Raw genomic sequence first — 26,826 nt, 5'->3', positions numbered from 1 at the left:
TTAAATTTTGCCAAAAAAAGATATGTTTAAATTAGTTTATTATATATGTTACATATAATACACATGATATAAATGATCTCTTTTGGTTTTCTTCCAGTACACAATGCATTTATAATGATACAATAGTATAAAACATTTTACACAGATTTACGCCCACAAGACATTAAAAATATTGTTTTTCTTATTATTATTACAGCTTATATTATAAGTACTCTGTGTGTGTGTGTGTGTGCGCGCGCATGCGTGTATACACATAAAGAAATAATATCTTTATAATATAATTAAAAATTATGGTGATTAAAGATGCACTATGCAGACTTCCATATGCATATTGCTAAATTGCCTGCACAGTACATGTATAGAAGGTGTTTTAGCTGATAAGTTATTTCGAATCCATAGCCTTCTCCAACAACGGTATGCCATGATGCACCAAATTTTTGGTCCATTGTTTCCTTAATCATTCGTGATACACTTTCATAGTTATCTGCATACTTTTCTGCTGCAGTCATGCATAACTCCATTGCTTCTTGCTTCATTTCATCAGACATATCACATTTCTGTAAATGGAGCTTAATAAATGTATCATAACAATAATATTACATTTATATAATACTAAAAATATTTTTTTCAATTTAGGCAATTTAAATCATTTATACATATTTAGGCTATATATATATATATATATATATATATATATACACGTGTGTGATGTGTACTTGTTTTATATAATATTGTATATGTATATATAACATTATTTAAGTTGTTAATGTATGTATATATATATATATATATATATATATATATATATATATATATACAGGGTGTCTGAGACCACCCGTACATGCCGAATATTTTGATAACTGAGCGTGACAGATAAAAATGTTTTAATCAAAAGTTGTAGGGCTTTAACAATTACATGAAATGGTGATACATATTTGACCTTGACAGCAGTTATGCAGGAAGTCTCAAGGTCAACTTTAAAATCTTAAATGGAAACTCCCATTTTTTATTATATCATCTTCTTCTACCAATTAATTGGAACAACTTTTGTCTGAAACATGTTTTCTGAAAATGCCTCCATAGTGATACCAAATACTATGTTACACAAACCAATTATGAATACGTAAAAGCATTTAAAAAAAACTGAAATAGCTGTCCCGTATTTGGGACAGCTATTTCAGTTTTTTTTAAATGCTTTTACGTATTCATAATTGGTTTGTGTAACATAGTATTTGGTATCACTATGGAGGCATTTTCAGAAAACATGTTTCAGACAAAAGTTGTTCCAATTAATTGGTAGAAGAAGATGATATAATAAAAAATGGGAGTTTCCATTTAAGATTTTAAAGTTGACCTTGAGACTTCCTGCATAACTGCTGTCAAGGTCAAATATGTATCACCATTTCATGTAATTGTTAAAGCCCTACAACTTTTGATTAAAACATTTTTATCTGTCACGCTCAGTTATCAAAATATTCGGCATGTACGGGTGGTCTCAGACACCCTGTATATATGCACGCAAAACACACACATACTTATGTAGGTATGTATGTATTATCATATAAATACATTACACTCATAAAATGTTAAATTAAGTCTAAATTAATTTTTTATAATTTATAATAATTTAATTCGCAAAACATTAAATTAATTTAAACTTAATGTAACATTTTGCGAATGTAATAACTGAAAGAAAATATTTAATGAGATATATTATTATTAACATATAAGAAGTTTTAGAATTATTACGTATATATATATCTTAGATATTAATATATTACGTATAATACATTAAACAAAATATGTTAAAGTTAATGTAAAGACGAACAGATGTTTAATGAAATAAAGAATAAATATCGAACGAGAGAATAAATAAAATATATATAAACTTATTTTCATATTAAAAGAGTCGGACGAATAAGTATGTAGCGGAATACATGCTTCCAGTATTGATCAAATGTTTTGTTTGAAATCCATACAAAGAATTATGCAAAAAGAACGTATTTTACTCACTCTACAAAGTGGATAGGTGTGAAGAATTTTCACAACGTCGTCTTTCCTTACTTCGGTCATTATTAGAATATTATAAACAATTTGTGCCCCTAGTGATGCTAGCACGACTATTTCGTTCAGTACAACAGATACGGTTGCGGTATCTCAGGCGCAGGTCAGTGAGTCATGTCACAAGGGGATGCAACGTCACGATCACGACAGAAATTGTGTGTGGCATGTGTCCGAACGAGAGAGTAAAGAGGTTAATATTCTTAAACACAAGCTTATGATATTAATATCTATTGTATATAATGTAAAAAATCTCTGTTTAATGTCGTTGCTGAATTAATATTTTTATATTAACAGGGATGTTATCAAAATAATTCTGAAATCAACAAATTATTTTAACAATTTAAGAAAAGAAAACGATTTATATTTATAATGTTAATTTTCTCTACAGGATTTTTTGTGTTAATAAAAAACATATTATATAAGAGAATTGAGATTACAAATAGTTAAAACTTTAAATAATGGCATCACGATTCAGTGCAGCGTTACAAATCACAAATCTGGACGACTTTATCACTCCATCACAGGTATATAATAAACATCATTCTAAATTAGTCTAAATCAAATTTTATATTTAATGTTCTCTCTCTATTATTACAGGAATGCATTAAGCCTATAGAAATCCAATCAGAAAAAAGCAAAACAGGTGCAAAGATAAAGATCGAATTGGACAATGCTACTACAGTACTTAAGGAGGTATTTTTTGTAACATTTATTTTATTAAGGTATACACCACAACTGCAAACTTTATACTAAAAGTTGTTTTATAATTTAGATTAAGCAACCTAAAAAATTGCAAAAAGTTGAGATAACACTTGCCGATTGTTTAGCATGCAGTGGTTGTATTACATCAGCTGAGAGTGTCCTAATTACTCAACAAAGTCAAGAAGAATTGCTTAGAATATTCCAAGAAAAAGTAGCTCAACAGGTAAAGCAAAAATAATTTCTTAAAATATTGCTTTCTCCATTTCGCATAAAGGATATCTTTTTTATTATATATATTTTTTATTTTGTATTAGATGTTGCAAATAATGTTCATTTTTGATGCAATAAGATATGTAAAACTATAAAGTATAAATATTTAATAAATAGTTTTATGTTTTTATATAATTATATATTTTTTTATTTATAGACTGCAGGAAATACAGATATCAAATATATAGTAATAAGCTTATCAGTGCAACCTGTATTATCTCTTGCACAACATTATGAACTCACACCCGAGCAATGCCTTCATAAACTGGCAGGCTTCTTTTATCAATTAGGAGCTGATGCAGTATTAGACATGACAGTGGCTGACGATTTTGCTTTGATAGAAGCTGCGAAAGAATTCGTTGAACGTTATAAAGCTAGTAAAGAAGGTATAAAGAATCAGTTACCGATGTTATCATCTTCTTGTCCAGGTAAGATAATAAATAGATAATAAATGCTTTAACTGAAAACTAAAGATATCATTTTGATAAAATTCCAATTTTTATAACAGGTTGGGTATGTTACGCTGAAAAGACTCATGGAAATTTTATATTACCGCATATAAGTGTCACGAAATCACCTCAACAAATTATGGGGTCATTAGTAAAATATCATTTATCCGAGACTATGGGTTTTTCCCCAGAACAAATATATCATGTTACTGTAATGCCTTGTTATGACAAAAAGTTGGAAGCGTCAAGAGAGGATTTTTATAATCAACAAAAAAGTACAAGGGATGTAGACTGCGTTATAACATCGAGTATGTACATATTTATTTACACGTGAAATTATATCAATTATAATTCGAATAAATTATAAGTTATATTTATAAGCATGTATAAATATAAAATAAACATAAAAATTATGATACATATTTATATAGTGTATATAGACTATATAATATATATTTGTATTTTTAGTTGAATTGGAGCAAATGCTAAATGAGAAAGGTTTAGCATTAGACGAGATAGACGAAGGTAAAATCGAACAGCCATTCGGTTCTTACAGCGAGAAAATTGATAATAAATTATGGGGTCACGATGGCTCGGGTTCTGGTGGCTATGCGAACTTCATTTTCCGTTACGCAGCAAGAAATCTCTTCGACCAGGAGAATGTCACAGTGGACTTTATGAATCTCAGAAATCCGGATTTTCAAGAAGCTGTGTTGAAAAGGAACGATCAAGTGCTACTAAAGTTTGCCATCATTAACGGTTTCAGGAATATACAAAACATGGTTCAGAAAATGAAAAGGGGCAAATGTGACTACGATTATATAGAAGTCATGGCATGCCCGTGTGGTAATCATCATTTTGTTTAAAATGATGTATCAATGACAATCCAAATCCAAATAATCAAATCAATGTCTTATCATTGTTAGGTTGTTTAAATGGTGGAGCACAAATAAAAGCAAAAGGAAATGTTCAGCCTCGGGAACATGCATCCATGTTGGAAAACATATATCATAAACTTCCATTGAGTCAACCCGAGGAGAATGAAGTGGTACAGCATTTATATCAAACTTGGTTGGCAGAAGAAAACACGGACAAAGTTAGAGCATACTTCAGTACGCAGTATCACGAGATAGAAAAAATGAATACAGCGCTTGCAATAAAGTGGTGACGTGGCAAAAATAATATCATGTTATTATATTTATATACATATATGTAATATCTTAATGGAAACGTAATGGATTCATTATTTCTAGTTTTACGATCGTGTAGTGTAGTAACAAAAATAAATAAATTATTGTTCTAATCACTCATTTGATGCTTATTTAAAGTTACGATTGATTGCATAAATGCTAATGTATAATTCATCATGTAGCTAAAGTTTTCGGCTTCACAATAAATTTACAGTGTATAATATTAAATTATAATAGTTATTTAAATATTGTCTTACATACAGAATAAATTATGTTTACGAAACACAAGTTGCACATATGTCCACTACGTAAAAAAAGTCGATTGCAAAGTATATATCTGACGCATATTATAACTATCTCTCATATTACAAGTGTATATTTACACAATTTTTTAGAATAATAGATGACTATCACAATAAACAATATCACGGTACATATAGACATAAATATTCCTCCACATTTCATGTGAATAGATGTCATTTCTCAACTATGAGTTTTCCTCTTACAATGTATTAAATTCCTAACAAAAAACGATATTCTTATTTCGATTAAATACAATACTATGTTCCCGTACATGCGTTATTTTATTTTGATGCATCCTAATTTGCATTGTTGCACAATGTGTTGTAAACTGTTGTACGCGATACGTAATGTGTGTGACATACACCCATACGCACATACATATACTACATAATACGAGGCATGTGAGGAATATACATATATAGGTGTGTCCTTCTTAGAAAACGTTTCATGAATAATAAGAGTTAAAAAATATCGCTTCCATGTGTACGCAATATGCAAATGCAACAGAAGATATTGTAGAATGTTCCTGTCTGTGAAATGTTTCATTCAGACACTTATACGTAATTCCCATTACCCGCTCCTCTTTTTTTACATTCTTTTTGTCCTCGTAATTCCAGATCTTTCCATATGATAATCACTTTCACTTTAATTTACAAAATAATTATATAAATAAACCATTAGACAGACACTGTTAGTTTTAAAATTACCTAGAATTTTTGTTATCTAGACATTCTTCATTCTGATTCAGCTCTTTGGATTCAGATTTTTTCAGATCTATATCCAAATACCCATCCTCAATATATCTAATAGAATCATGGTCCACGTTATCGTCCTCCTTATTTTCACAAGTATCTATTAACCATCCCTGATTGCTATCGATTTCTTTAGAAACAACAAGGAATAATTCCTTCTCTTTGCTATCTATTTGATCCTTTAGATACATGAGTAAATCGTTGTCCTGGCAAAAGAAAACATGACACAATTAATATCGCATTAATGAGCTAACGTAAGATGATATCTCTTTACGCTTCTCAATAAGAGAATTATGCTATTTAATAACCTTTCCTATTAATTGTGGTGAGTCCAGTTTTGAATCAAGATTATAAAAGGCACCGTCAATCTTCTTCAAAGCAATCCAGTGACGCCGTTTCAAAGGCAGTAACACAAACCCTATTTTATATTCAGTTGGGACATTAAGTATAAAACCTTCAATGTTATCCAATCGAAGACACTTGGGATCCCTATAATAAAAATAAAAATTATTGATTATCAAAATTCACAATTTGATTTCCAATCACAATCATACTTTTTATACATAAATACAGACCTACGTTTATCAAACCATACAGCCTCACGTCCTCTTTTCTGCAGAGCAGCCATAATAACATTTATGTCATAGTTGCCAAGTCCTAACAACGATTTATGAGGATTGATCCACACATCAGGACTTAGACTGTAACAAATTTGATCTAATTCCTGCTTGTTGAATCCTCGTTCTTGAAACAAGTTGTTCAACGCATGTAAAGCACAAAGTTCTTTCACCTAGAATATGATTTGCAGTTTTAACCAATAAGGAAATAATGAATCAACAAAAAAACGATTTTTCTCTTTTTACGATTATACACTATGTAGACATTTAACCAACTTTTATGTTCACGTTTTGCTACGTAAAATTAATTCTTAAAAAATACAATAATATTGTCAAATTACTTGTCGCTCATGGTATATAGATCCAGTCATATCGGTCGTTGTGCTCGCAACCATTATAGCTACATAATTTCCTGGGGATTCTGTATAAAATTGTAATTAGTCGACCAGTTTCCTTGTGGCAAACTTTAAAAATGTGAATGTAATGGCAAATATGATCGATCAGGATGCCGCCTGACTCAGGCCGTGAATGGCGCTTTTGACAACTCACAAACACCCAGCCATAAATAACGATTTTATACGCACAAATGCAGTGCGCGTAATTTAGATGTAAGGAAACGCATATGAAACTGATGTAGAAGAACAATGACAAGGATAATTCGGTAAAAACAATACTAATTAATAACTGCCACTATTGTACTAAACACGGTCTTGCAAGGGTGCGTTCCAAAATCCTACCAACCGCAAAATTGTACCGAGGATTTTGGAACGACCAATGGTAACCAAGGTAGAGTTTTGGAACGCACCCCAGGGTCTAGCATCGAGTCGAATTTCAGAGTGGTGAGGGAGGCACCTTTATGGCCCGTTTCTATCAATGTCGCTTAACTTTAACCATAGTTTAACTCAGGCTGCTTTCCTTTTATGGCTCATGCCCGCAGTAGTGCAATTCTGTAACTCGTATCGACAGTTTTCGATATTGTTAACTAGAGAACTCAAGTAAGAGTATGGACATCGTGGATCGAAAATGGCGTTCGTTTGTCACTAGTATGGTCACTATCTATGAGGAGTATACAATATAACCTTCCTTACTTTAGGGTTAAAAATATTAGTGTAAGGGCCTCATAGGCCGATATTCATAGTCGGATCTTATATTTACGACCGTCTTAAGTGTATCTTCAGATACTCCGTAGCCAATGAAATGATCTATACAACTCTGCAGATAAACTTAAGACGGTCTTAAATATAAGATCCGACTATGAATACCGGCCATAGATATAGGAAAGAGAGATGGAGCTTTAGACAAGGGGGGTGAAGCCATTGCGGGAGGAGCGACGAGGTAAAGTATGACTAGCTTTCATTGGTTGATATTCTACGCATGCGTACAGAATACATCTCATGTTTCACGTGTATTAAATTAAGATTAAGCTACTTACATTAGCTGCGAAATATGTGAATAATTACAGCGATAATGGTTAATTGCTGCGCACCACATTGTAAAAATACATCCAGCATAAATGGTTGGCAAAAACGAATCGATTGTGGAGAAAAAAGAAGAAATGTGTAATTCCTTAGGTAGGTTCTTTGTTATGTATTAAAAGCAATGATAAATGTGTGTAACATGTGTAAGTTTATTTTTGTATAATTATAATTACTAATAAAAGCCATTTTAAAGCATTCCAAGTGATCCGAAAAGATGTAATATGTGGATTCAGATCTCGCATCTTAATGAGACTACAATTAATGGTTCATCACGCGTATGCTCTGATCATTTTAAAGAAGAGGACTTTGATCGAAGATGTCTTATTGCTAGGCTTCTACCTAATGCTACAAAATAAATATTATGATTTTATACACAGATATAATTTATTATTACAATACAAACAAAATATATAAATATTTTCATATATGATTACATGCCTTTAAATAGTACAATTTTGTTCAAGAAATGGCGTTTACTTGTATGTTTATCAATAGAATTTAATTCTGTACGCATGCGTAGAATATCAACCAATGAAAGCTAGTCATACTTTACCTCGTCGCTCCTCCCGCAATGGCTTCACCTCCCTTGTCTAAATACTAAGGTCAGGCTCCATCTCTCTTTTCTATATCTATGAAGGGCCCAGACACAATGAGAGGAATAAGGAACACAGAATAGAACATAAGGAATAAACAAAATTTCGACCAATGAAAAGCCATGCATGCGTGAACTGGTGATGCACTATATATATATAGTCAAATCGTATATATTATTATTAAATATATGAATTATAATAACAACTATAAATGAAAAACTGTTATCGAACAATTATTCATATGAATATAATAATAAACACATAACAATATCTGAAACGTTTTACCGGCATTGTGTATAACCTACAATTGTATGTATTTTACTTACAGATGAAAAGAAATTTTCGGATCATTTTCTTTCATAAGTTGTTGCCAATTTTTCCTTTTTGCATTAATGCGATTGCTACATTCCGACACAACACAATAACTCATCGTACATGTAATTTCAGTGTCATAACTTTACAAAACTTTATCAAGTATCATTCGGGCGATGTCGAGAACAGCCGAACTCGCCCGATTTGCCAGCAGCCTTTCCTTACCGCAAATCTCAGAACCCCCCTTGCCTAAGTTCGTAGCATAGGCTCCGTCCATATATTCCTATGTCAATGCTACGGCAGTGTACGTGCGCTGGCCCTAACCTAAATATGCGCAAACGGGCTGAGAAAAGGTTAACCTCCAAAATTCGCCGTCAAAACTTTATCTTGGTGTTCGAGTTACGTACGAGAGGTTAGGTTTGACGTCGCGGTATTGTCCGGTGCGCCTAACGAAGAGAGAGAGAGTTGCTGTCCTGGAGGTACGTCGTTGCTCGTCGTTCGCGGCAGGACGGGTTATAATCCGTCGACGTAAACCTGACACGTACGATCCACGAAGATACTTCAAGTCGCGCGATCGTTCTCGTTCGCGGCGCGAACCTGCGAATATCACGTCGGCATTTCGGAGCACCTCCTAGGTACGTTCCCTTCTGCGAATCACTATGAGCTAAGGCTCTAAGTAGATTAAAAGCGATTAACGCGTATCCTTGGACTGACAGCACAGCTCGCCGAACACGTCGCCAGTGTCACTGGATGCTCCAATCTTGCGGCGAGGATCGAGGCTGCGGGAACGAATTTGGGGTATATCTGCGTAAATGATCTCGTGAAGCATGCGAGAGTCAATTGTGCGGGGAAGAAGCCACGCAGCGTGTACCAGAGGCTTCCCACTCTGCGCCAGAAGTCCGAGATGGCGAAGAAGAACGGTAACGACAAGACTGCGTATATCCTCTTGTAGAGATGGCTGGACACGGTCAAGTGGCTGAAGAAAACTCAGGATTACAAGGACCGCAAGTCCATCTATTCCACCAACATGACCATCGATCAGGTAAGCAGCAGTGTATGGCAGTGTATGCCAGAGTGACCAGCCAGATAACTGTGTGCCGCTGCGTGTGCGTAAATACATGAATGTTTGTATTCTAGATAAATGAAGTGAAAAACATACTTGCAGACTTGAGGCAAAAGTTAGAGATACGCTATGGGCATAATTCTAGGAAGCACAACGACGTGGTGGAGAAAATGGAGGTAGACAGGTATTTCATCATCGACGTCAGGCAGAAGGCTCATTATGACGGTTCCAAAATTACATTCGACAAGTGCATCAACATTCCACAATCGGAAATTAAACCGGGGTAAATACAACATCTCGCATAATGTTTTTTCACTTATAACTTTCTAATTTTATAAAATATCCTTTTTTTCAATTCATCGACGCGCTTGGAACATTCATCATGGTGTGTTTGCTTTCAGAAAGCTGGGCTACAAGTTCGCAGACTGCTTTCACAAGGATAAGCAGTCATTCGATTTGTTTAAGCATCGGTCGGTGCAGCACGTGGACGTAATAATTCTGGTGGACTGGAACACTATGCAGGAAACTTTGACGACCAGCACTTATCTGAACATACTGAAGGATATTTTCGAGAAATGTGATCCCGGCACAAAGTAAAAGAAGATCAAGATCCTCAACGGAGGCTACCAAGAGTGGCTGATGACGTATCCGACGTTTACAACGAATTCCAATGTGGCTGTGCTCGAGTTCAACGATGTCGCGAACGCGCAACAATTTGAGAACCCGGACGCGCCATGCGGACCCACCCGCCACCCTAACGCGGAAAATTGTTTTTATTTATATGCGAAATTAATTTAGTTTACTATATTGCAAATTGTGTTTATTTTTTGCTTATTGGCTTTTATTATATTTGTGTGTATTGTATCTGTGCTTACTGGCTTTATTACACTTGCGTACACTTTTATCTTATTTCTGTTATTACTTGTTAATAATAATATGTATTGTAATTTTGTTCTTTTTGCTTTTTGGTATGTATTTTTGTATGTAGTCTTTCTTTATTCTTCCCTTCCCTCGAAGTCGGGCGCTTCCGACTGCAGTCCACCCTTCCTTCCAGGGCTCTCCCTGTGGGACTCCTACCCCCCCGCTAGGGCGTTGCCTGCGGGACTCCTTAACCTTCCCTTCCCTTCCCCCCGCTAGGGCGTTGCCTGCGGGACTTCTTAATCTTCCTTCCCCCCCGCTAGGGCGTTGCCTGCGGGCCTCCTTCCCTTCCTCCCGCCGGGGCTCTCAGACCCACGGGCCTCCTACCCTTCCTCCCGCCGAGGCTCTCGGACCCACGGGTCTCCTACCCTTCCATCCTCGGGCGCGGTTTTAGTGTCACCGACTTGGCAGCATGACCCACCCGTGGGTCATTCTGCCCGGTCTCGACAGGGATGCACAGCATTTTGGACGAGCGCAGTCCGGGGGGGGGGGGTAGCCGAACCTCCTGGGGGCATGGGACGTAGCCCACAGGGGGACGTAGGTCGTACAAAATCATCCTTTTTAGCCGGGAGCGTGGAACCGGCGGAGAGTCCTGACGTAATGCGCCTTTTAGTTCCAGGACTCTTTGTGAGCGGTTTGGTTGGTGGGATAAATAAAAAAAAACTTACTTTTAATACTAATTTTTCGTACTAATGAAATATTTGTTTCATTTATTGAACATTTTAATCACTTTTATATTTCATAAGCTTTCTAATATTGTTATAATATTTATAATTATATATTATATAATAAGCTTTCTCGAGTCGCTGTTGAGTTGTATTCGAAAGTCCATCTCGTCGTTGAACAATACTATTTATTGAAAATTGTTGAAAATTGTTGAAAATAAAGTTGCGAACGTTTTGCCGTCGAGTCGTACTACCTCGATTTTAACATGAGGCCGTGGTGATATCTAGCAGTGTTTCCATGGTATCAAAGATGTATTTTAGATAGAGTCCCTTAATTGATAAACCTCAATTCCGCCATTTTCGATCCCACTAGAAACTAGACCAATCAGGTGCGAATCCACGATGTCCATACTCTTACTTGAGATTCTCTATTGTTAACTAGCGACAGCCAATGGCAAAGACGATCTTGGAGAAAAGCGTGGCTCTCATAGGCTGTCGCTCCATATTCCATTCATATAATCCATTCATAATGAAAAAAGATCATGTGCATGTTAAATGGAATGTAAGTTCACATTCGGTGTTGTATTTCTCAAATTTCTCAATGCAAAAATATGGGTGTAAACGGCGGCCTGGCCGCTTTCAGGTTCCTCTCTGGTGGTACTAAAGTCATATAATATAAAAAGCCTCGAGTGTATTATTTTTATATATCCTAAATTGTTTTAAATAATATTTTAAGTATCTTAGAAATATCTTAAAAGTATCTAGATAAAACACTTCTAGATAAACTAATTCATTTTTTATCTACTCATATAAAAAAAATCTATACAAAATTGGAACATATATAAAGATAAAATCATTCTAAAGTTAAAGTTTTTAGTTTTATTTGGCTAACTTATTTAGCCAAAGGAGTATACAGGGTGTCCCGGGTTTTAACCGACAAACTGCGGGAGCATATTCTACTAGTGGAAATAAGAAAACATTCTTATATCGAGTTTGCTTAGAAATGCTTTATTACAAAGTTATGAACCAATATTGAAAAGAAATATGAGATAAGTAACAACGGAACATAGTGTAGAATTTGGAAGGTCGAAGATGTTTATGTTACGTGTATTCACATGTATTCATGTTCACTATGTTGAAACGATTCAGTATGATTGTTACTTTCACAACAGTAGCTGTTAGATTTCAATCGTCGTGTCAACTAGCAATTACTATCAGAATGCCAAAAGTGTTTTCGAATGAGGAATACACCGATATTCATTTCGTGTACGGATTCTGTGACGGAAATGCACGAGCTGCCGTACGAGAGTATCAACGTAGATTTCCTAACAGGAGAGTACCAGATAGTTCTGTGTTTAGTAATACCCATTTGCAATTACGTAATTTGGGTTCATTTCGACCTGTGAATGAATATGATGATGTTCGTTCAGCTCTAAAACACCGACGACGCTCGGAAAGAATCTTAAATCTTTTTGATAATACTCCTACACAAAGTGTTCGACGTGCTTCAGCTCAGCTGCAGATATCACGAAACACTATTTGGAGAACATTGCGTGCTGATGACAGATTCGCATATCATTACACACCTGTACAAGAATTACTTCCAATCGATTATCAGAAACGAGTCGAATTTTGTAACTGGTATGTGAATGCAGTAGAAAGGGACAATCTTTTCTCATCAATGATATTATGGACAGATGAAGCGACCTTTACAAGACGAGGCATATTCAATTCTCATAATAACCATGTATGGGCTCATAATAATCCACATACTACCAGACAAAGAAACTTTCAACACGAATTTCGATGTAATGTTTGGATGGGTATGCTTCATGACCGGCTTATTGGTCCGTTCTTTTTACCTGACCGATTGAATGGAGAATCTTTTCGAAGATTCCTATCAAACGATTTACCAATTTTGATGGAAAATGTGCCACTGCAGTTTCGCCAAAACAGCTGGATACAGTTAGACGATTGTCCATCGCACTATGCTAGACAAGTTAGAAACTGGTTAGATGAACATTATGCTCATAGGTGGATTGGTCGAGGAGGACCGGTTTTCTGGCCTCCAAGATCGCCCGATTTAACGCCTCTTGATTTTTATTTATGGGGAACTTTAAAAAATAAAGTTTACAGTACAGAAGTAATCTCACTTGAAGATTTAAAGCAACGAATTACTAATTCAGTTACTGAGATGCAACAAAATTTTCAGGAATGTCGTACTGTAACAAATTCTGTACTACGTCGATGTCTAGCTTGTATCGATGTGCAAGGACATTTTGAAATGTGTCACTAAATCATTGCGTACATAATTTTTATTTTTGTAAAAAAATCCGTTGTTACTTATCTCATATTTCTTTTCAATATTGGTTTATAACTTTGTAATAAAGCATTTCTAAGCAAACTCGATACAAGAATTTTTTCTTATTTCCACTAGTAGAATATGCTCCCGCAGTTTGTCGGTTAAAACCCGGGACACCCTGTATATATGCATTTGCATAATGATTGCAAGGTGTTCTTTATTACACTATACATTTATTATACAGCAATATAAAAACACTAAGTCTTACCATAAGTTTTGATATCAATTATTAATGTAAAAAATACGTATCAAAATTTGTCGATTAATTGCAAGATATGTTGTTGCTCTGCTTTCTTCCATTCTGTATCACCAGCGTCTCCTAAATTACCTGCATACTCTGTAGGATTGTATAATAAAAAAATAAACGTATAAATTATTCATAGATTTGCGATTATGTATTGAAATTTTGCAACACAGAACTCACCCCTCATAATGTGCCGAATTGTTTTGAGGGATGCTCTTCTCTGTGCCAGAATTCTCATAACTCGCTGTTTCACTGCAGGCAAACATCCAGTACAAGCCTCTAAAAGAATGTAATCTACTAATTGTAGTATAAATAATCCTCCGTTTAATCTTTTTAAATAGGATTCCTCTTCGTCTTCATCTTCCTAATAACAAAAATAAACAGGATTGTAATCTCTTATTTTATAAATATTTATGATTGCACATGTACCTTTCCATTTTTTTCCACTTCTTCCACTTTTTCAAGATATTTAAAATGTAATTCCATTAAACGATCCACTTTTTCGTAATCATTCTCTGTAAATTTGCTAAGTAGTCTTTGACGCTGTTGGCCTTTGCAATTTCGTAACATACTTGCTATTATTGAAACTACGTGTTCTACAAATTTATTTACAGGTTTAATGATTCATTATTTTTTCTAACTTATTTAATGTTTAAATTGTTTGTGTATGCTCCTACATTCTATCGAAATTACATACATACCTTCGTGCTCATCTGCAGTAAGTATTTTTTTCCTATTTTTTGTGGGAGTTTTCATAAATAGAGGAAATATAGTTCGCAGTCCTAGAATGTCTACAAATTTGCCGCAATTATCTTTCCCATCCGGACCATTCATAGCGTGATCTAACACCTATGATTCATTATCATAAATTATATAATGCAGATTTAAATGGTTCTCCTATATAATTCAGATATACTTTGAGAGATCCATTTCGTGACATTTTTTTCTCTCGTAACATTAAATTCATGAGTTGAAGACCTTCACCACGTAAAAATCTGTCACGATTTACAGTAGCCATTAAGCTCGAGCATAAAACGTTAAATAAATTTTCCATCATTTCCTGTTCCTCAGCAGTCTGTGGATCATGTCTCTTGTAATACTGTGAATGATACGTTTTTAAATAATTGAACTTGATAATATTATGAATTGAAATATAGAAAAATATAAATACACATACAGCTAATTGTTGTAGTAAAACATCTATTCCATCCAAGTCGCCTAAAAGAAGCCTGTTTTCAGGTGTATGCTGCAAAAGTATAGACAGGAGCTCACTAGCATAAAGTTTGTTCGCGTCGAAAGGTGCTTTTGTCTTGATTCGTCGCAATAACCATTGCATTAAACCTTGCTTCCCTGCATCTGCGCACAAGTCTGGTCTGAACTCGAGAAGATTTTCGAAGATAGCTAGAAATTGAAAAATGATCGTAAAATTAATTTAATAAAAAATAAATAAAGTTTCATAATATTTCAGAAACAAAAATCAGTAAACAATGTTCGGTTTTGATTTAGTATATAATTACCAAGAGTGTTATAAACACCGTCGCTTTCCTCTTTGATCGTTTCATCCAATCTATCAAGATTTTGTACTAAAAGTGCACAAACTTGTTGCTCCAATAAAGCATCAATAAGCGTATCTGCACCTTCTTGACTTTCATGTAATATATCCACGTCAGTCAATTCTTGTAAAAGATCCACCACACCAACAGCTATGTCAGTATTTTCATGAGACAACAATTCAAGTAAGGAAGGCACAGCACCCAACTCTACCATTAATTGATACAGATCTGGACTGGTCGCTATAATATGAAGTTCCTGTAAAATTTCATGCAACTCAACCTCAGACTCCATAAATCTGCAAAGTCCACAGAAGAGAGATTTTTAGAAATATTTATGTCAAAATTTTTACTCAAGAATATATTAACTTCTGCATGTTTACATACTTTTCTGGCTGATCTGGAAATTTAACTCTCATTTCTTGATTTCTAAGAGCTCTTTTTTCAAATAAAAGAATCGTACGTTTAAGCGTTCCTTCATCCAATGATTCTACTTCAGCAGCTTCACTTTCTACATATTTTAATATATCTTGCTTTTCCTTTTCTGTCAATTGCGGTTCTACCACATCATGAGTCGTAGCAGGTAAAACTACTTTCATAGATACAGTTGGTTCATTTTCTCTGGATGGTACTACCTCAAGTTCCTTAGGTTGTCGCTGACGTGGATGATACGGTGTTTTTATTACTTTTTTTGGCTTTTTTACACTTTCCCATTCATCATCATCATCTTCTTCTCCCACTGCTGGTCGTTTTGGTGTATTTGGAGGCTGCAAACATTATTATTACACAATTTGTAAATTGTTATTGCTTATAATAAAACATAAAAAAAATTAATTACAATCTCACTAAAGATATGTTAAATATTATGAAACTTTTAGATAAAATTGTAGATAAATAAAGTACACATATATTTCAAATATAACATTTTAAAAATATTTAATAATTATTGTCTATAAAAAATTTTACACACTTTATAAGATAATAGTTCCCCGATATCCATTTTGCCAAAACAAAATTATTTAATTTAAAATTATTATAAACGAACGATTATATATGGCTCTTGCTTTTAGCCATACGCTAGTTTAATTGATCTAAGATATGACGACGATTATTGGCTGTGTATTGTTGCCTTCCTCGTTCCAAATCAAAGTAGTTTAATTATAAGAGTTCAAAAATTAACAAATCTTTCCTGAATTGCAATGCGTTCGCTGTTAACCCTATTAACAGAAGTTGCAGAAGTGAGGAGCAATCTCCGAATCGATCTTGGAGGTCTCATGCGGTGAATTCTCGAAGCTTTAGGGTGAATTCCTATGGCGTGCCGGAACTAGGGAACCATAATTACGCGAATAATGTGATAACACCATTCTAACAAATAAACGATATATTTAAACATTTAAAACATTTCACATTTGTAACATATTTTATAAGTGGACTTGTATGAGGACGTTCGGATAACACGTGTTAACAGATCGAATGTTCGGATACGAAAGATGATGTTGTTGTACAAAATTAAATCACGAAAAAATAAAATGTTGTTTAATTAACAAAGAGAACAATTCGTTAAATCAATACAAAACTCAGTAACATGTTAAATCGATAATAACATAATCCATACACACGACCATATACACGAAGTTATCGCGGTTGGAGTTCGTTTTAAAATTGGCGTCGGTGTCGGTAACTAACGATAGCCAATGGCAAGGACGACCTTGGAGAAAAGCGTGGCTCTTATAGGTTGTCGCTAGTTAAGGGGATCCTGGAGTGACTAGTAAAACAGTGTTGCCATTTGCACTGATCATATACAAAAATTACAGTTGAAATGCTGTTTATAAAAATTTCGCAATTTGTACACACAAAATTGCAGCGGCCACCACTCGGGATAAAATAAAGGAATATAATGATCTCAATATAGTTGGCAGACAAATATTCCACACGCTTCTGTATTTTTGCAGAATAGCGCTGATTGGCTGTTTTATGACGCACTCTCTATTCCGCACGCTCTATTCCGTACCATGTGATTTCAGCCTACGGAATTTTGTGTGTGAAGGCCCTGAACTACGTTACGACTACGTCCGATGTAAGCGCTTACGTCGCGTTCTCTGCAGAGAGAATCTAGAAAGAGTGGAGCGGATCGTGTTCCCTTTTCTGATTGGTGCCGCCATTAACGGAGAAACTTCCGCACTTTTTCTCCGTGGTGCTTGAAATCTTTGCACGTTTCACACTTTCAGTGCGATGAGACCACGGTCTTATATACAGGTCTGGAAACTTCAGAGGTGGAGATGGATCATTTTGTGTGTCACTTTTTATTTCTTTAGTAGCCACTAGAGGCGTTGCGATCGATGTTCGTAGGGTGACGAGGGACATCAGAGGCCGGGGGAATATCTGTTTGTCTTTATTCCACTCGCAGTCTTTACAAAACAATATGATAAATTAATAACGCTTTAAATAATTTAAGACTATAAATGAATTAGTGAAATATGTATATGAAATAAAATTGAGTTTTTATTCTCAAAATTAAGTGTGAATAAAAACGAATCCTTCCGTGATGGAAAAAAATGTAATAAAATTTGTTGAAATGTATTTGAAACTCTGTCAATTGACCTCGATTCATTAACATTTCATCATAAATTTTTATATTTTATTATAAATTTTCGTATTTTATTATAAATTTTATATCTAATATTCCAAAAATTTGAAAATTTATGATGAAATGATAATGAACCGGGATCAACTGATAGAGGTTTTCAAATACATTTTAGCAAAATTTTATTATATTTTTTCCATCAGGATTTTATGTTTAAATCTGTCCTTTATCTTTTTATTTTATTTTTGCGGGTAATAGCTTTTTCCCACTTTTTCCAAGTAACAATGTCTTTCGGCACTTGAAATAAAGAACGTTTCTGCTCGGTTCTACTGCCGGTCTTGCAATTCGGTACCACACACCATTTCGTCATTTCAATAAACGTTTCGATAACTTTTGTAGTCAATAACCGTTTTTCAATAAGAGTCATGAACACACGTAGGTTCTTATCTCCGGTTTTTCAGGTTATATTTATCTGCGGACATCGGTGACAGCGACGAGTAGTGGTTATGCTAGAAATTAAATGTGCTTCAAAAAGCGGCCATACTCCCACCACTGAAATTAAAGGTAGTTTCCAGATCTGTATGTAAGACCGTGGATGAGACAGTATTTTGGAAGCAAAACAATGGCTATGCATAATATTGAATAATATTCTTTCTATTTTTGTTACAAGACTGACTTGCATTACTTTTAATAATATGTAATGTGTTTAACACAGAAATGTGTAGAATGTGCAATACTTGTGATGTTAATGACACTTGGGAATTTTATGTTATGTTTATTTATTGCATATTCTGTTTTTATACTATTGTAGGAACATAAAACTTAATTTATATTTTTATTATTGTAAACCGTACTTTTATACTTATTATTTTTGTTGTTAATATGAAATTGGCATTTTTTACATTTTCTTGGTTTTCTTGGTACTATCCCCAACACTTCCACACAAGTTATATAACATGTCATATTGACTATGTCTTCACTTATTATTATTATACATTCATCATATAGCATAATAATGTTTCTTTTACATGTGTATTTTTGTCTTTTAGGTAAAACAGACAACTCGTATAGAATTATGGATGCATCAACTACAAACACAAGGATGTGATACTTAACAAATAATAAGCAACAGCAACATATTTATACTTTCTCACTTTACATTGCAGTTGCTACATAACACAAGTAAATGTATATTGCATTTATCTATCTGACTTCGCAATTATATTGAACAATAATGTAACTGGTATTTTGCGTTTACTGGATCATTTGTATTTTTCACATTACAGTTTATTCATTCTTGTAATATATACATTTGTAATATATATATATGGATATACATATTTTTGTAATATATAGACATACATTTATTTATACTTTATTTCATATTATACACATTTATAAATTGTATATAAATAACACTTCATAAACGTCTGACAGTATAAATATGTGCAAAACAAACAATTTTTCTTTTCTTGCATCATTATCACCTGACCTTTGCCTATATCCATTCGTAACACACTGCTAATAATATATTTTATCAAAGTATTATTGTGTGTGTGTGTGTATGTATGTATTCAAAGTTACTCCGTTAATGGCGGTTTCCGGCCGATCCGCTCCACTCTTACTAGATTCTCTCTGCAGAGAACCGGAGAGAATCTAGAGAGAGTGAAGCGGATTGGCCGGAAGTCGCCATTAAGTGGGCAACACACATACACATACACATAGGGTGCTTTCCATCAACGACACAGTGCGACACAGAGTATCATTCTATCTTCTTTCAATACCAGTGAACAACAAAGATAGAATGATACTCTGTGTCGCACTGTGTCGTTGTGGAAAGCTCCCATACACAACATCATACACATACAAATAATACTTTGCTAATATATTATTACAGTGTTATATTTTGACACTCTTACGTCTTCCATTATCCAACTACGCGTTCAAAAGTGCAAATATGCCAGAATATGTAGCGTCAGTCACGTCAGTCTCATTGAAAGTGCGAAATGTACAACGTTGCCCACTTAATGGCGGCACCAATCAGAGAAGAGAACACGATCCGCTCCACTCTCTCTAGATTCTCTCTGCTCTGGTTCTCTGCCATCAGCCTATACGTCGATGGTTCCGATATTCACTGCCAGTACTGAGAATCTATAGTATACGTGACATAAACTATATTTCTAAATCGCAAAGGTAATTTCCAATGCATAGACCGATATAGACTTAAGGGATCGGCACAGGAAGCACAAAGATAAAGTTCATCAAAACCTAAGGTTGGAGAGTGTCAGGAAAAAGTTCGTGAGAAGAAATATAAGAGAAGCATCGGAGATTGGCTCATTGGAGTTTCATGTTTTACAATTCGTAAAAGTGAGCGCAATTTCAGCTTTGGACGTTCACATCCAGGTAGCTAATAAATTTCTGATGCACACATTTGTTCATTTTGCATACTTTTGTTTTCTTCTAAGAAAGTGCTGCTTTCGAATTTCGAAGCTCTTCTGATCAATTTTATCATTCGCACAGCTGTTATGGACATGGTGATCACCAATTTGCAACAGCAACGTCAAGTAACAGAGCAGTTACGCCGTGAGGCTGCTCTGAGACGTATCACAGTAAGCAGAGCTGTCGAGGATATCATGAAGTACATTACCGAGCATGAGCAGGAAGACTGCCTGCTGGTGGGCTTCTCATCGCAGAAGTCCAATCCCTTTCGTGAGAAAAGCACCTGCCTCATACTTTAAGCCAGCATGTTTGAAATGAAGGAAGCAACTGTATAGATAGTAAGAGCATCACTTCTTATTTTTGCATATTTACTGTTTACTGTAATAACAGGTGTATTTAACAATTAAATTCTAAATCATTTTCTACTGAAATTATCATGATACATCTTTAAAATCTGTGTGTTTGCCAAGTATGTATAAAAAATCAGATTTATTATCTTATATAATGCCTGTTACTAAAAATACATTTTATATACAATTTTTTAAAGTTTAGATTTATAAGATATTTAAAATCTTTCTTAGCTGTGGAAATGTAAAAGTAAATTGCTTATACAATTGTCTATTGTCTAATTAGGACATGCCAAATTATATCAATAGGCTTGAATAGATTAATATATTTTTATATACATGAAAAGGAAAAACAGAAATATATTTATATATGCATATTTAAATTTCTCAGAATATGTAATTTCTGGCAATAATGGTTATATTTTTACGACAATTAGTTACAACAAAGTATAATTACAAATAAAAGAATAAATTTTTTATATAGTTTTAAGTAACACAAATTATTATTGTATGAATAATTATTGTATGATTCAAAAAGTTGCGATAACTATCCATTATAAAAAAAAACAGTTTATTTCTATCTAAAACGATTTATACATTGGATTAAATAAATTACTTTATTTTTACATTTTATTACTGTATGATACATTGACATTGAAACACCGTAACTTTTTTAGTCATTCGATATTTTCATAATATACCATCATGCATTAATATTGTCCAATTCTATCCATTGATTTTTCATATGTATACAATTGAAGTCCAGTGTCTCCTATTTTACAGATTTGTTTTTGGGTGTAATTTTTGTATACATATTAATACATATTAATTTTGATTTCTCATCTTCCTTCACCTAATATTTAATCATATATCGAGTTTATTTTATTATGCGTGCGGAAAATTTAACCAAAAGAAATAAATTTTCATTACTTTTATCCATATTTGCAATGTGTACATTCAAGCATGAGGCCTAGCAATAAAGATGCAAGTTTAGAGACTTAAATTGCCTATGGAAATTGTTTGTCAATACATGAAACAGAATGACAATAATTGTGTAAAACCACGTGTGTGATCACATATCAATGCCTGTAGTGCCTTTATTAAGTGGCCACATCAAAGTTCAAGACTGACATACAGCACAATAATGTATAACATTCATAAATAGATGGTAAAATCTTATACTTTAAAGAAAACGAAAATTTAATGTTTTTGTGTTGATAAGTGTACTCATCAACACAATCGAATAAAATATAAAATGTTTACAAACAAGCATACGATATCAAAAAATTCTTCACAGAAACTAAACGTTTCATGTTCAGCTTTGTATGAATAAAACATTTTATTAGTGAGTAAAATATAAAGTATCTATAAAAAATATGTCTTTTTGCACACATTTCCACACTTGCTATGTCCTTCAAAATTCCTTTTTATTGGGTTGTAATAAATTAAAAATTTTTGTATGAAAAACATTTTGGAAGACGGAATGTAGCGATCACAAAGATAAATAGTGGAATAGAAAAACGCAAATAATGATTAACTTAAAATTGATACACATTTATAATAATTTTGGAATTTCACTAAACAACAACGCTATGAACTTTTGTTACAACTCAATATTACATAGATAAAATTGTCGCAAAAATGTTTGTTTATCATTCTATATGTTATAAAAATATTCTTTGCAGGCTTCCAGATAGCTAATAATAATTATGAAGTTGTTTTGTTACTTTTTTTAGCTCTTTTTGGTTTGGATGGACCAGCGCAGTTGTCTGCATCGTCATATGTATTTTTAAACTTGGATACCACATCTGCGAGTTTTTTAGAAGTTTTTAAAACTGAAAACAAACAGCACGAATTTATAATCCGGTATAAATCTGCTTTCGAAATAATGGCTTCATGTATTTTGTCGATCGTTATTATTTCTTGTAACATTGATGTTACTTACATGACTGCTCGATAGAATCAGGCGGCGGCGTGCCAGGTTCTTCGTCCAGAGCTAACTTTTCCACTATTTGTACTTGACATTCTAATTTGTAAGATTTAAACATGCATGGATGATAGTTCATATCGAGTTGCTTGATTGCTTCTTTCCACAATGCAACTTCCTTGTCGGTTACCGAATTCTGTGTGTCATAATGGTGCAACGCTTCGTTCTTATCTCCTATGTTTCCTAATGTGTAAAATTAAAAACAAAAAACAATTTAAATAAATAGAATTTGTTAGTTATTCTAATAATCTAATACATTGGCTGCGTTCCGATATTCACTGCCAGTACTGGCAGTGAATATCGGAACGTAGGCATTGTTAAATACTTATTAGGAAAAAGTATACCTTGATAAGCAATTTGTGATAGATAAAAACCACCCAATTCGGTATTCGGGATCAAGTAGCAGAGATTGGTCTGAGTGTTCGCTCGTAATGTAAACGCACAAACTATCATCTTTTGTTTAACGGCGCATTTGTTTAGCAAAGCACCGAAAAATAATAAATTATCTGTAGGAAAGAAAAACATCTAGTTAGCATATAGATGCTCCTCATATACTTTTGTTTAAAGTAAGCAAGTCTCGGTTTCATGAAAATTATAATTTTGTTATGTAATTGTAATGATGCTATTTTAATTATTGGATTTTTACTTTTTGTAAAATTCTGTGAAGACTACATAAACAGATATATGTTAACAAAGGACAACAGAATTAAAGATTGAAAGAAGTATTAAATAAAAAATATAAGTTGCAATTTGTAATTCATATATAAAATTTTTGTATTTTATGTATACATGAACAATTATGTATTGATTGATATAACAATCTCTGTTCATTAGCGCAATGTATACGTAAAAGAATTTTATTTTCCTGTTAAAAAATATCAATAGATTTCACTTTTATAATAAATAAATAAAATATGTCGCGTATCATGTATCATAAATTAACCAAAAGCACGTGTTAAAAATTCTCATATTATATATTTTATGTACATTACCTTTACGAGTACTGTAATCTGCTCTGACGAAATACTTCCGTTTAACATGATACCTGAAGAGATCGTCAAGGATAGGCTTTACGCCTATCACCTTGATAGCCGGTGGATATATATGCTTTACTCGGAAAAGCTCGTTCTGTATGAAACACAACTTCCTGCCACCGATGTACTCTTTAGTTTCTACGTTGGGTTCTTCTGGTATTATATAAGGTAAGTTAGGTTCGTCACTATCACTGTCTTGCTGTAAATTTAATGAAGCACAATTGAATTAAGCACAATTCTGTGCTAAAGTAATAAAAACTTTTGTAATTTTTTTGTATTATTATGTAATTATAATGTTATTCATGAAATAATATTTTACAATGAGTATAACTTTGAAAGATGTAATGTTTGTATTTAATTAAATCCATTAAAAAAGTGTTTATCGTATTTTTTCGTACTATGTGTACTATTATTTTAAAACGCCTAAAAAACATTACTGAAAGTAACATGGTTTATTTCTGAAATTGCTTCTTCAAAATATTCACATGAATCGCGTGATTCACGACTCAAGAAATGGAAAAAAACATCATATGCCACAACATTTTGCATTGTTACTTTTCGGAACAGTCACGATTGCAAAGTATTGCAAAGTAAAAACAATTTCTTTATGGATAGTTATTTCCTGGCACAAAATGCAAACTTAAAACACAAGTTTGTTTATATGATTTTATATGATTTGATGAAAAGAACTTCAAGTAATAAAAAATCAGAAGTCTAAAATATTTAATAAGTAAAATCTAAAATAATATTTGTAGTTATGCATTTATGTGCGAGAAATGTTAGAAACCTCATCATTGAAATCTTCGTCCTTGCCAAAATATGCCGATCTCGATAAAACCTCATTGGTTGCCTTGCTTAATGGTTTCGTTCGTAAGCACCTATGTTTTCTATAAAATTCATGTTTACAACTTTATCCCATAAAATTATGTTGCACAATAACGTTATGAAAATATAACAGTATCATTATACCAACGTATGCATGTGTAAAAAGACTTACCTGCCCAGAGTACGCACGACTAAGTCAAGTTCTAAGCCGCACATTCTGAAGCACAAGCGCGCGATGTTCTTGGTTGGTGCTTTAATCTGTTGTATCAAGTCCACCAATGATGTCATTCGATAAACGTCTACGTCCGTTTTTCTCGACAATATTTCCAAATCTTTATAGAATTGATCGTGTATCCAATCCTTTCTCAAATCAATTACGTGCAATTTAATGTCCGAGTCCTTCAAAGATGCTGCCTTCAATCTGATGCGGTGTTTCTCATCGTCTTTAAATTCAGGAGTATGGCAAGTAATCAGAACTATCCTACGTTTGGTAAGAACCGTTTTTATCTTCAAAAAAATGTCCAACGCGTATGATAGTGCATCGTAAAGTGGATAAGTATCATCTGACTTCATACTCCGATAACCCCTCATATCACTTTGTACTGTAAAAATCAATTGCTATTAGACAATCCAGGACAATGGAAATACAATCGATCACATTTATGCCATATTCATGCTTATAAATACTTAGTTTCCTGATTAGTTGTAAATCATCTAAAGTAACGATTCTTAATTCCTGTAAAGTACGAATGTTCTTCCATTCTGAAGCTTTGTCACTTTCTTGAGTGCCAAACAATATCACCCCCATCCAATCTTGCATACTCCATGCTAACTTCTGCCGAAGAATTTGCTCGTACAGCTAATACGAGGAAACAAGTCAAAAAATATTAATTATTTATATATGCCTCTCATTAGGCACGATGCCATAAACAGTAATTTCCAAATCTAACCTTAAAAAAGTTTTGGATGTAGCTGAATTTGGTTTCTGAGTCTATCTCAAACATTTTCTCCGATATGTCAACTAAGAACAGCGTAGCTTCTCTTACTCCATACCATTGGTTTCCTTGTGAATCTTCTTCCTTGTCCATATTGTAATCTTGCACATTGGATGCCATTTCTGTTATCAATGTAACTTATTATGATCATTCTTTAGTTTATTATTCAAATACCAAGATTAATAAATGTTAAAAGAAATATAATGAAAATAAAATTTATACAAGTGCAACATTGTACACACGTATGCTTTTACACAATATGTTACTGTAAACTTTTATAATTAAAATAACATGGAATATAGAAATATATTTTACATGAATGAGCAATTTAGTTTGGAACCAAGTGTTTGCAACTGGCATTTCTTTTAGGTTAAAAAGTTGGACAGAAAATATGTTACTTACTGTGGGAAATTAATATATTGATATAACGACGATCAAACTTCTTTAAGTAATTTTTGATATTTTAATATATATGTATCTATAAATGTGAAAGCTTTATCTGATTCGTGAAGTTTATCTCATACCCTACGCGCTACGCCTGGGCTGTGTTCGGGGAGACGCTATTAGCGCTACGTAGCGCTGAAAATCTATAGTATACGTGACATGACTATAGAGTTTTAGCGCTGATAGTGAGCTTCCCGAACACAGCCTAAGCCTAACCCTCTCTCTCTCTTTTTTCTATCTATCGTATCTATACATTGATCCATATTCAAACGCGACAACCGTTAAAAGCGTCTTCAATTCAATGTGGCTTCTCAGGCCAATCAAGTGGGTTTTAAGTCACTTTCAGAGGCGCTTTTATTATTGTAAGCGCGTTCTGAATATGAACCAATATTTAGAATTTGCTTATACAGCTAATAGGAGACAAGTATTAATAAATATTAATTTTACTTTGCTCCGAAGCACACGCCAATGTGGGTTGGACAAACTTATCTCGAATAACATCTGATTTCCGAACGCAATCACGTGCAAATAAAAAGGCCATAAAAAGCTACAAATTGTTGCCTGAATAAATTTTTAAATAAAAACGCCGCGTTAAAGGAGATTTCAAATCACAGATTGTTTGAAATTTACGCGCTCAAA

At 33.6% G+C, this 26,826-nt stretch overlaps 7 protein-coding genes and 3 long non-coding RNA genes across 16 annotated transcripts; 5 read left to right on the top strand and 5 right to left on the bottom strand.

Moving 5' to 3' along the window:
- Positions 1-21: 21 nt before the first annotated feature.
- Positions 22-2,184, bottom strand: LOC105283996 (dynein light chain 4, axonemal). Its single transcript, XM_011347158.3, has 2 exons — positions 2,014-2,184; positions 22-557 (listed from the first exon to the last, which is right to left on the bottom strand). The coding sequence occupies exons 1-2, from the start codon at positions 2,071-2,073 to the stop codon at positions 309-311; spliced, it is 309 nt and encodes a 102-aa protein (XP_011345460.1). The 5' UTR covers positions 2,074-2,184; the 3' UTR covers positions 22-308.
- On the top strand, positions 2,133-4,789 carry LOC105283997 (probable cytosolic Fe-S cluster assembly factor CPIJ010948). 3 transcript variants are annotated; one of them, XM_011347159.3, is made up of 8 exons: positions 2,133-2,254; positions 2,453-2,588; positions 2,662-2,757; positions 2,837-2,989; positions 3,194-3,464; positions 3,545-3,793; positions 3,954-4,331; positions 4,412-4,653. In XM_011347159.3, exons 2-8 carry the CDS (start codon positions 2,523-2,525, stop codon positions 4,651-4,653), a joined length of 1,455 nt encoding a protein of 484 aa, XP_011345461.1. In that variant the 5' UTR covers positions 2,133-2,254; positions 2,453-2,522. The 3 variants fall into 3 exon arrangements, with proteins under 3 accessions (XP_011345461.1, XP_011345462.1, XP_026831092.1); XM_011347160.3 differs by lacking the exon at positions 2,133-2,254 and adding an exon at positions 2,295-2,358; XM_026975291.1 differs by lacking the exon at positions 2,133-2,254 and having other exon boundaries at positions 2,523-2,588; positions 4,412-4,789.
- Positions 4,668-7,080, bottom strand: LOC105283998 (josephin-2). Of its 2 annotated transcripts, XM_011347161.3 has the most exons (5): positions 6,689-7,080; positions 6,306-6,520; positions 6,039-6,219; positions 5,686-5,936; positions 4,668-5,621 (listed from the first exon to the last, which is right to left on the bottom strand). In XM_011347161.3, the coding sequence occupies exons 1-5, from the start codon at positions 6,740-6,742 to the stop codon at positions 5,567-5,569; spliced, it is 756 nt and encodes a 251-aa protein (XP_011345463.1). In that variant the 5' UTR covers positions 6,743-7,080; the 3' UTR covers positions 4,668-5,566. The 2 variants fall into 2 exon arrangements, with proteins under 2 accessions (XP_011345463.1, XP_019888739.1); XM_020033180.2 differs by having other exon boundaries at positions 4,668-5,936; positions 6,689-7,079.
- A 463-nt stretch (positions 7,081-7,543) lies between these two features.
- Positions 7,544-8,334, top strand: LOC105283993. Its single transcript, XR_894785.2, has 3 exons — positions 7,544-7,682; positions 7,810-7,918; positions 8,019-8,334. It is a non-coding gene; the product is annotated as an uncharacterized LOC105283993 (long non-coding RNA).
- Positions 7,911-8,784, bottom strand: LOC105283995. 2 transcript variants are annotated; one of them, XR_003407508.1, is made up of 3 exons: positions 8,745-8,784; positions 8,379-8,564; positions 7,911-8,170 (listed from the first exon to the last, which is right to left on the bottom strand). It is a non-coding gene; the product is annotated as an uncharacterized LOC105283995 (long non-coding RNA). The 2 variants fall into 2 exon arrangements; XR_003407507.1 differs by lacking the exon at positions 8,745-8,784 and having other exon boundaries at positions 7,922-8,170; positions 8,379-8,632.
- Positions 8,785-9,041: 257 nt separating this feature from the next.
- On the top strand, positions 9,042-10,746 carry LOC105283992. 3 transcript variants are annotated; one of them, XM_011347155.3, is made up of 4 exons: positions 9,042-9,365; positions 9,452-9,772; positions 9,896-10,076; positions 10,195-10,746. In XM_011347155.3, exons 2-4 carry the CDS (start codon positions 9,685-9,687, stop codon positions 10,388-10,390), a joined length of 465 nt encoding a protein of 154 aa, XP_011345457.1. In that variant the 5' UTR covers positions 9,042-9,365; positions 9,452-9,684; the 3' UTR covers positions 10,391-10,746. The 3 variants fall into 3 exon arrangements, with proteins under 3 accessions (XP_011345457.1, XP_011345456.1, XP_011345459.1); XM_011347154.3 differs by having other exon boundaries at positions 9,447-9,772; XM_011347157.3 differs by having other exon boundaries at positions 9,048-9,365; positions 9,447-9,772; positions 9,868-10,076.
- A 3,194-nt stretch (positions 10,747-13,940) lies between these two features.
- On the bottom strand, positions 13,941-16,792 carry LOC105283991 (beta-catenin-like protein 1). The gene is made up of 9 exons (XM_011347153.3): positions 16,503-16,792; positions 15,920-16,299; positions 15,500-15,831; positions 15,160-15,383; positions 14,899-15,081; positions 14,684-14,831; positions 14,412-14,578; positions 14,163-14,346; positions 13,941-14,075 (listed from the first exon to the last, which is right to left on the bottom strand). The coding sequence occupies exons 1-9, from the start codon at positions 16,530-16,532 to the stop codon at positions 13,987-13,989; spliced, it is 1,737 nt and encodes a 578-aa protein (XP_011345455.1). The 5' UTR covers positions 16,533-16,792; the 3' UTR covers positions 13,941-13,986.
- Positions 16,793-18,202: 1,410 nt separating this feature from the next.
- On the top strand, positions 18,203-18,683 carry LOC113563575. The gene is made up of 2 exons (XR_003407504.1): positions 18,203-18,464; positions 18,578-18,683. It is a non-coding gene; the product is annotated as an uncharacterized LOC113563575 (long non-coding RNA).
- Positions 18,684-20,296: 1,613 nt separating this feature from the next.
- Positions 20,297-22,806, top strand: LOC105283988 (guanine nucleotide-binding protein subunit gamma-1). Its single transcript, XM_011347151.3, has 3 exons — positions 20,297-20,519; positions 20,637-20,893; positions 22,639-22,806. The coding sequence occupies exon 2, from the start codon at positions 20,642-20,644 to the stop codon at positions 20,852-20,854; it is 213 nt and encodes a 70-aa protein (XP_011345453.1). The 5' UTR covers positions 20,297-20,519; positions 20,637-20,641; the 3' UTR covers positions 20,855-20,893; positions 22,639-22,806.
- LOC105283989 (ATP-dependent DNA helicase 2 subunit 1) lies at positions 21,460-26,407 on the bottom strand. Its single transcript, XM_011347152.3, has 9 exons — positions 26,146-26,407; positions 25,699-25,865; positions 25,436-25,607; positions 24,921-25,350; positions 24,711-24,810; positions 23,882-24,122; positions 23,234-23,395; positions 22,848-23,072; positions 21,460-22,737 (listed from the first exon to the last, which is right to left on the bottom strand). The coding sequence occupies exons 2-9, from the start codon at positions 25,861-25,863 to the stop codon at positions 22,610-22,612; spliced, it is 1,623 nt and encodes a 540-aa protein (XP_011345454.2). The 5' UTR covers positions 25,864-25,865; positions 26,146-26,407; the 3' UTR covers positions 21,460-22,609.
- Between the last annotated feature and the right edge of the window lie 419 nt (positions 26,408-26,826).

Source organism: Ooceraea biroi, chromosome 2, assembly GCF_003672135.1.
Source record: "Ooceraea biroi isolate clonal line C1 chromosome 2, Obir_v5.4, whole genome shotgun sequence".
Lineage (NCBI taxonomy): Eukaryota > Metazoa > Arthropoda > Insecta > Hymenoptera > Formicidae > Ooceraea > Ooceraea biroi.
The sequence above is the reverse complement of the archived record's forward strand: the minus strand, read 5'-3'. Positions and strand labels throughout refer to the sequence as shown.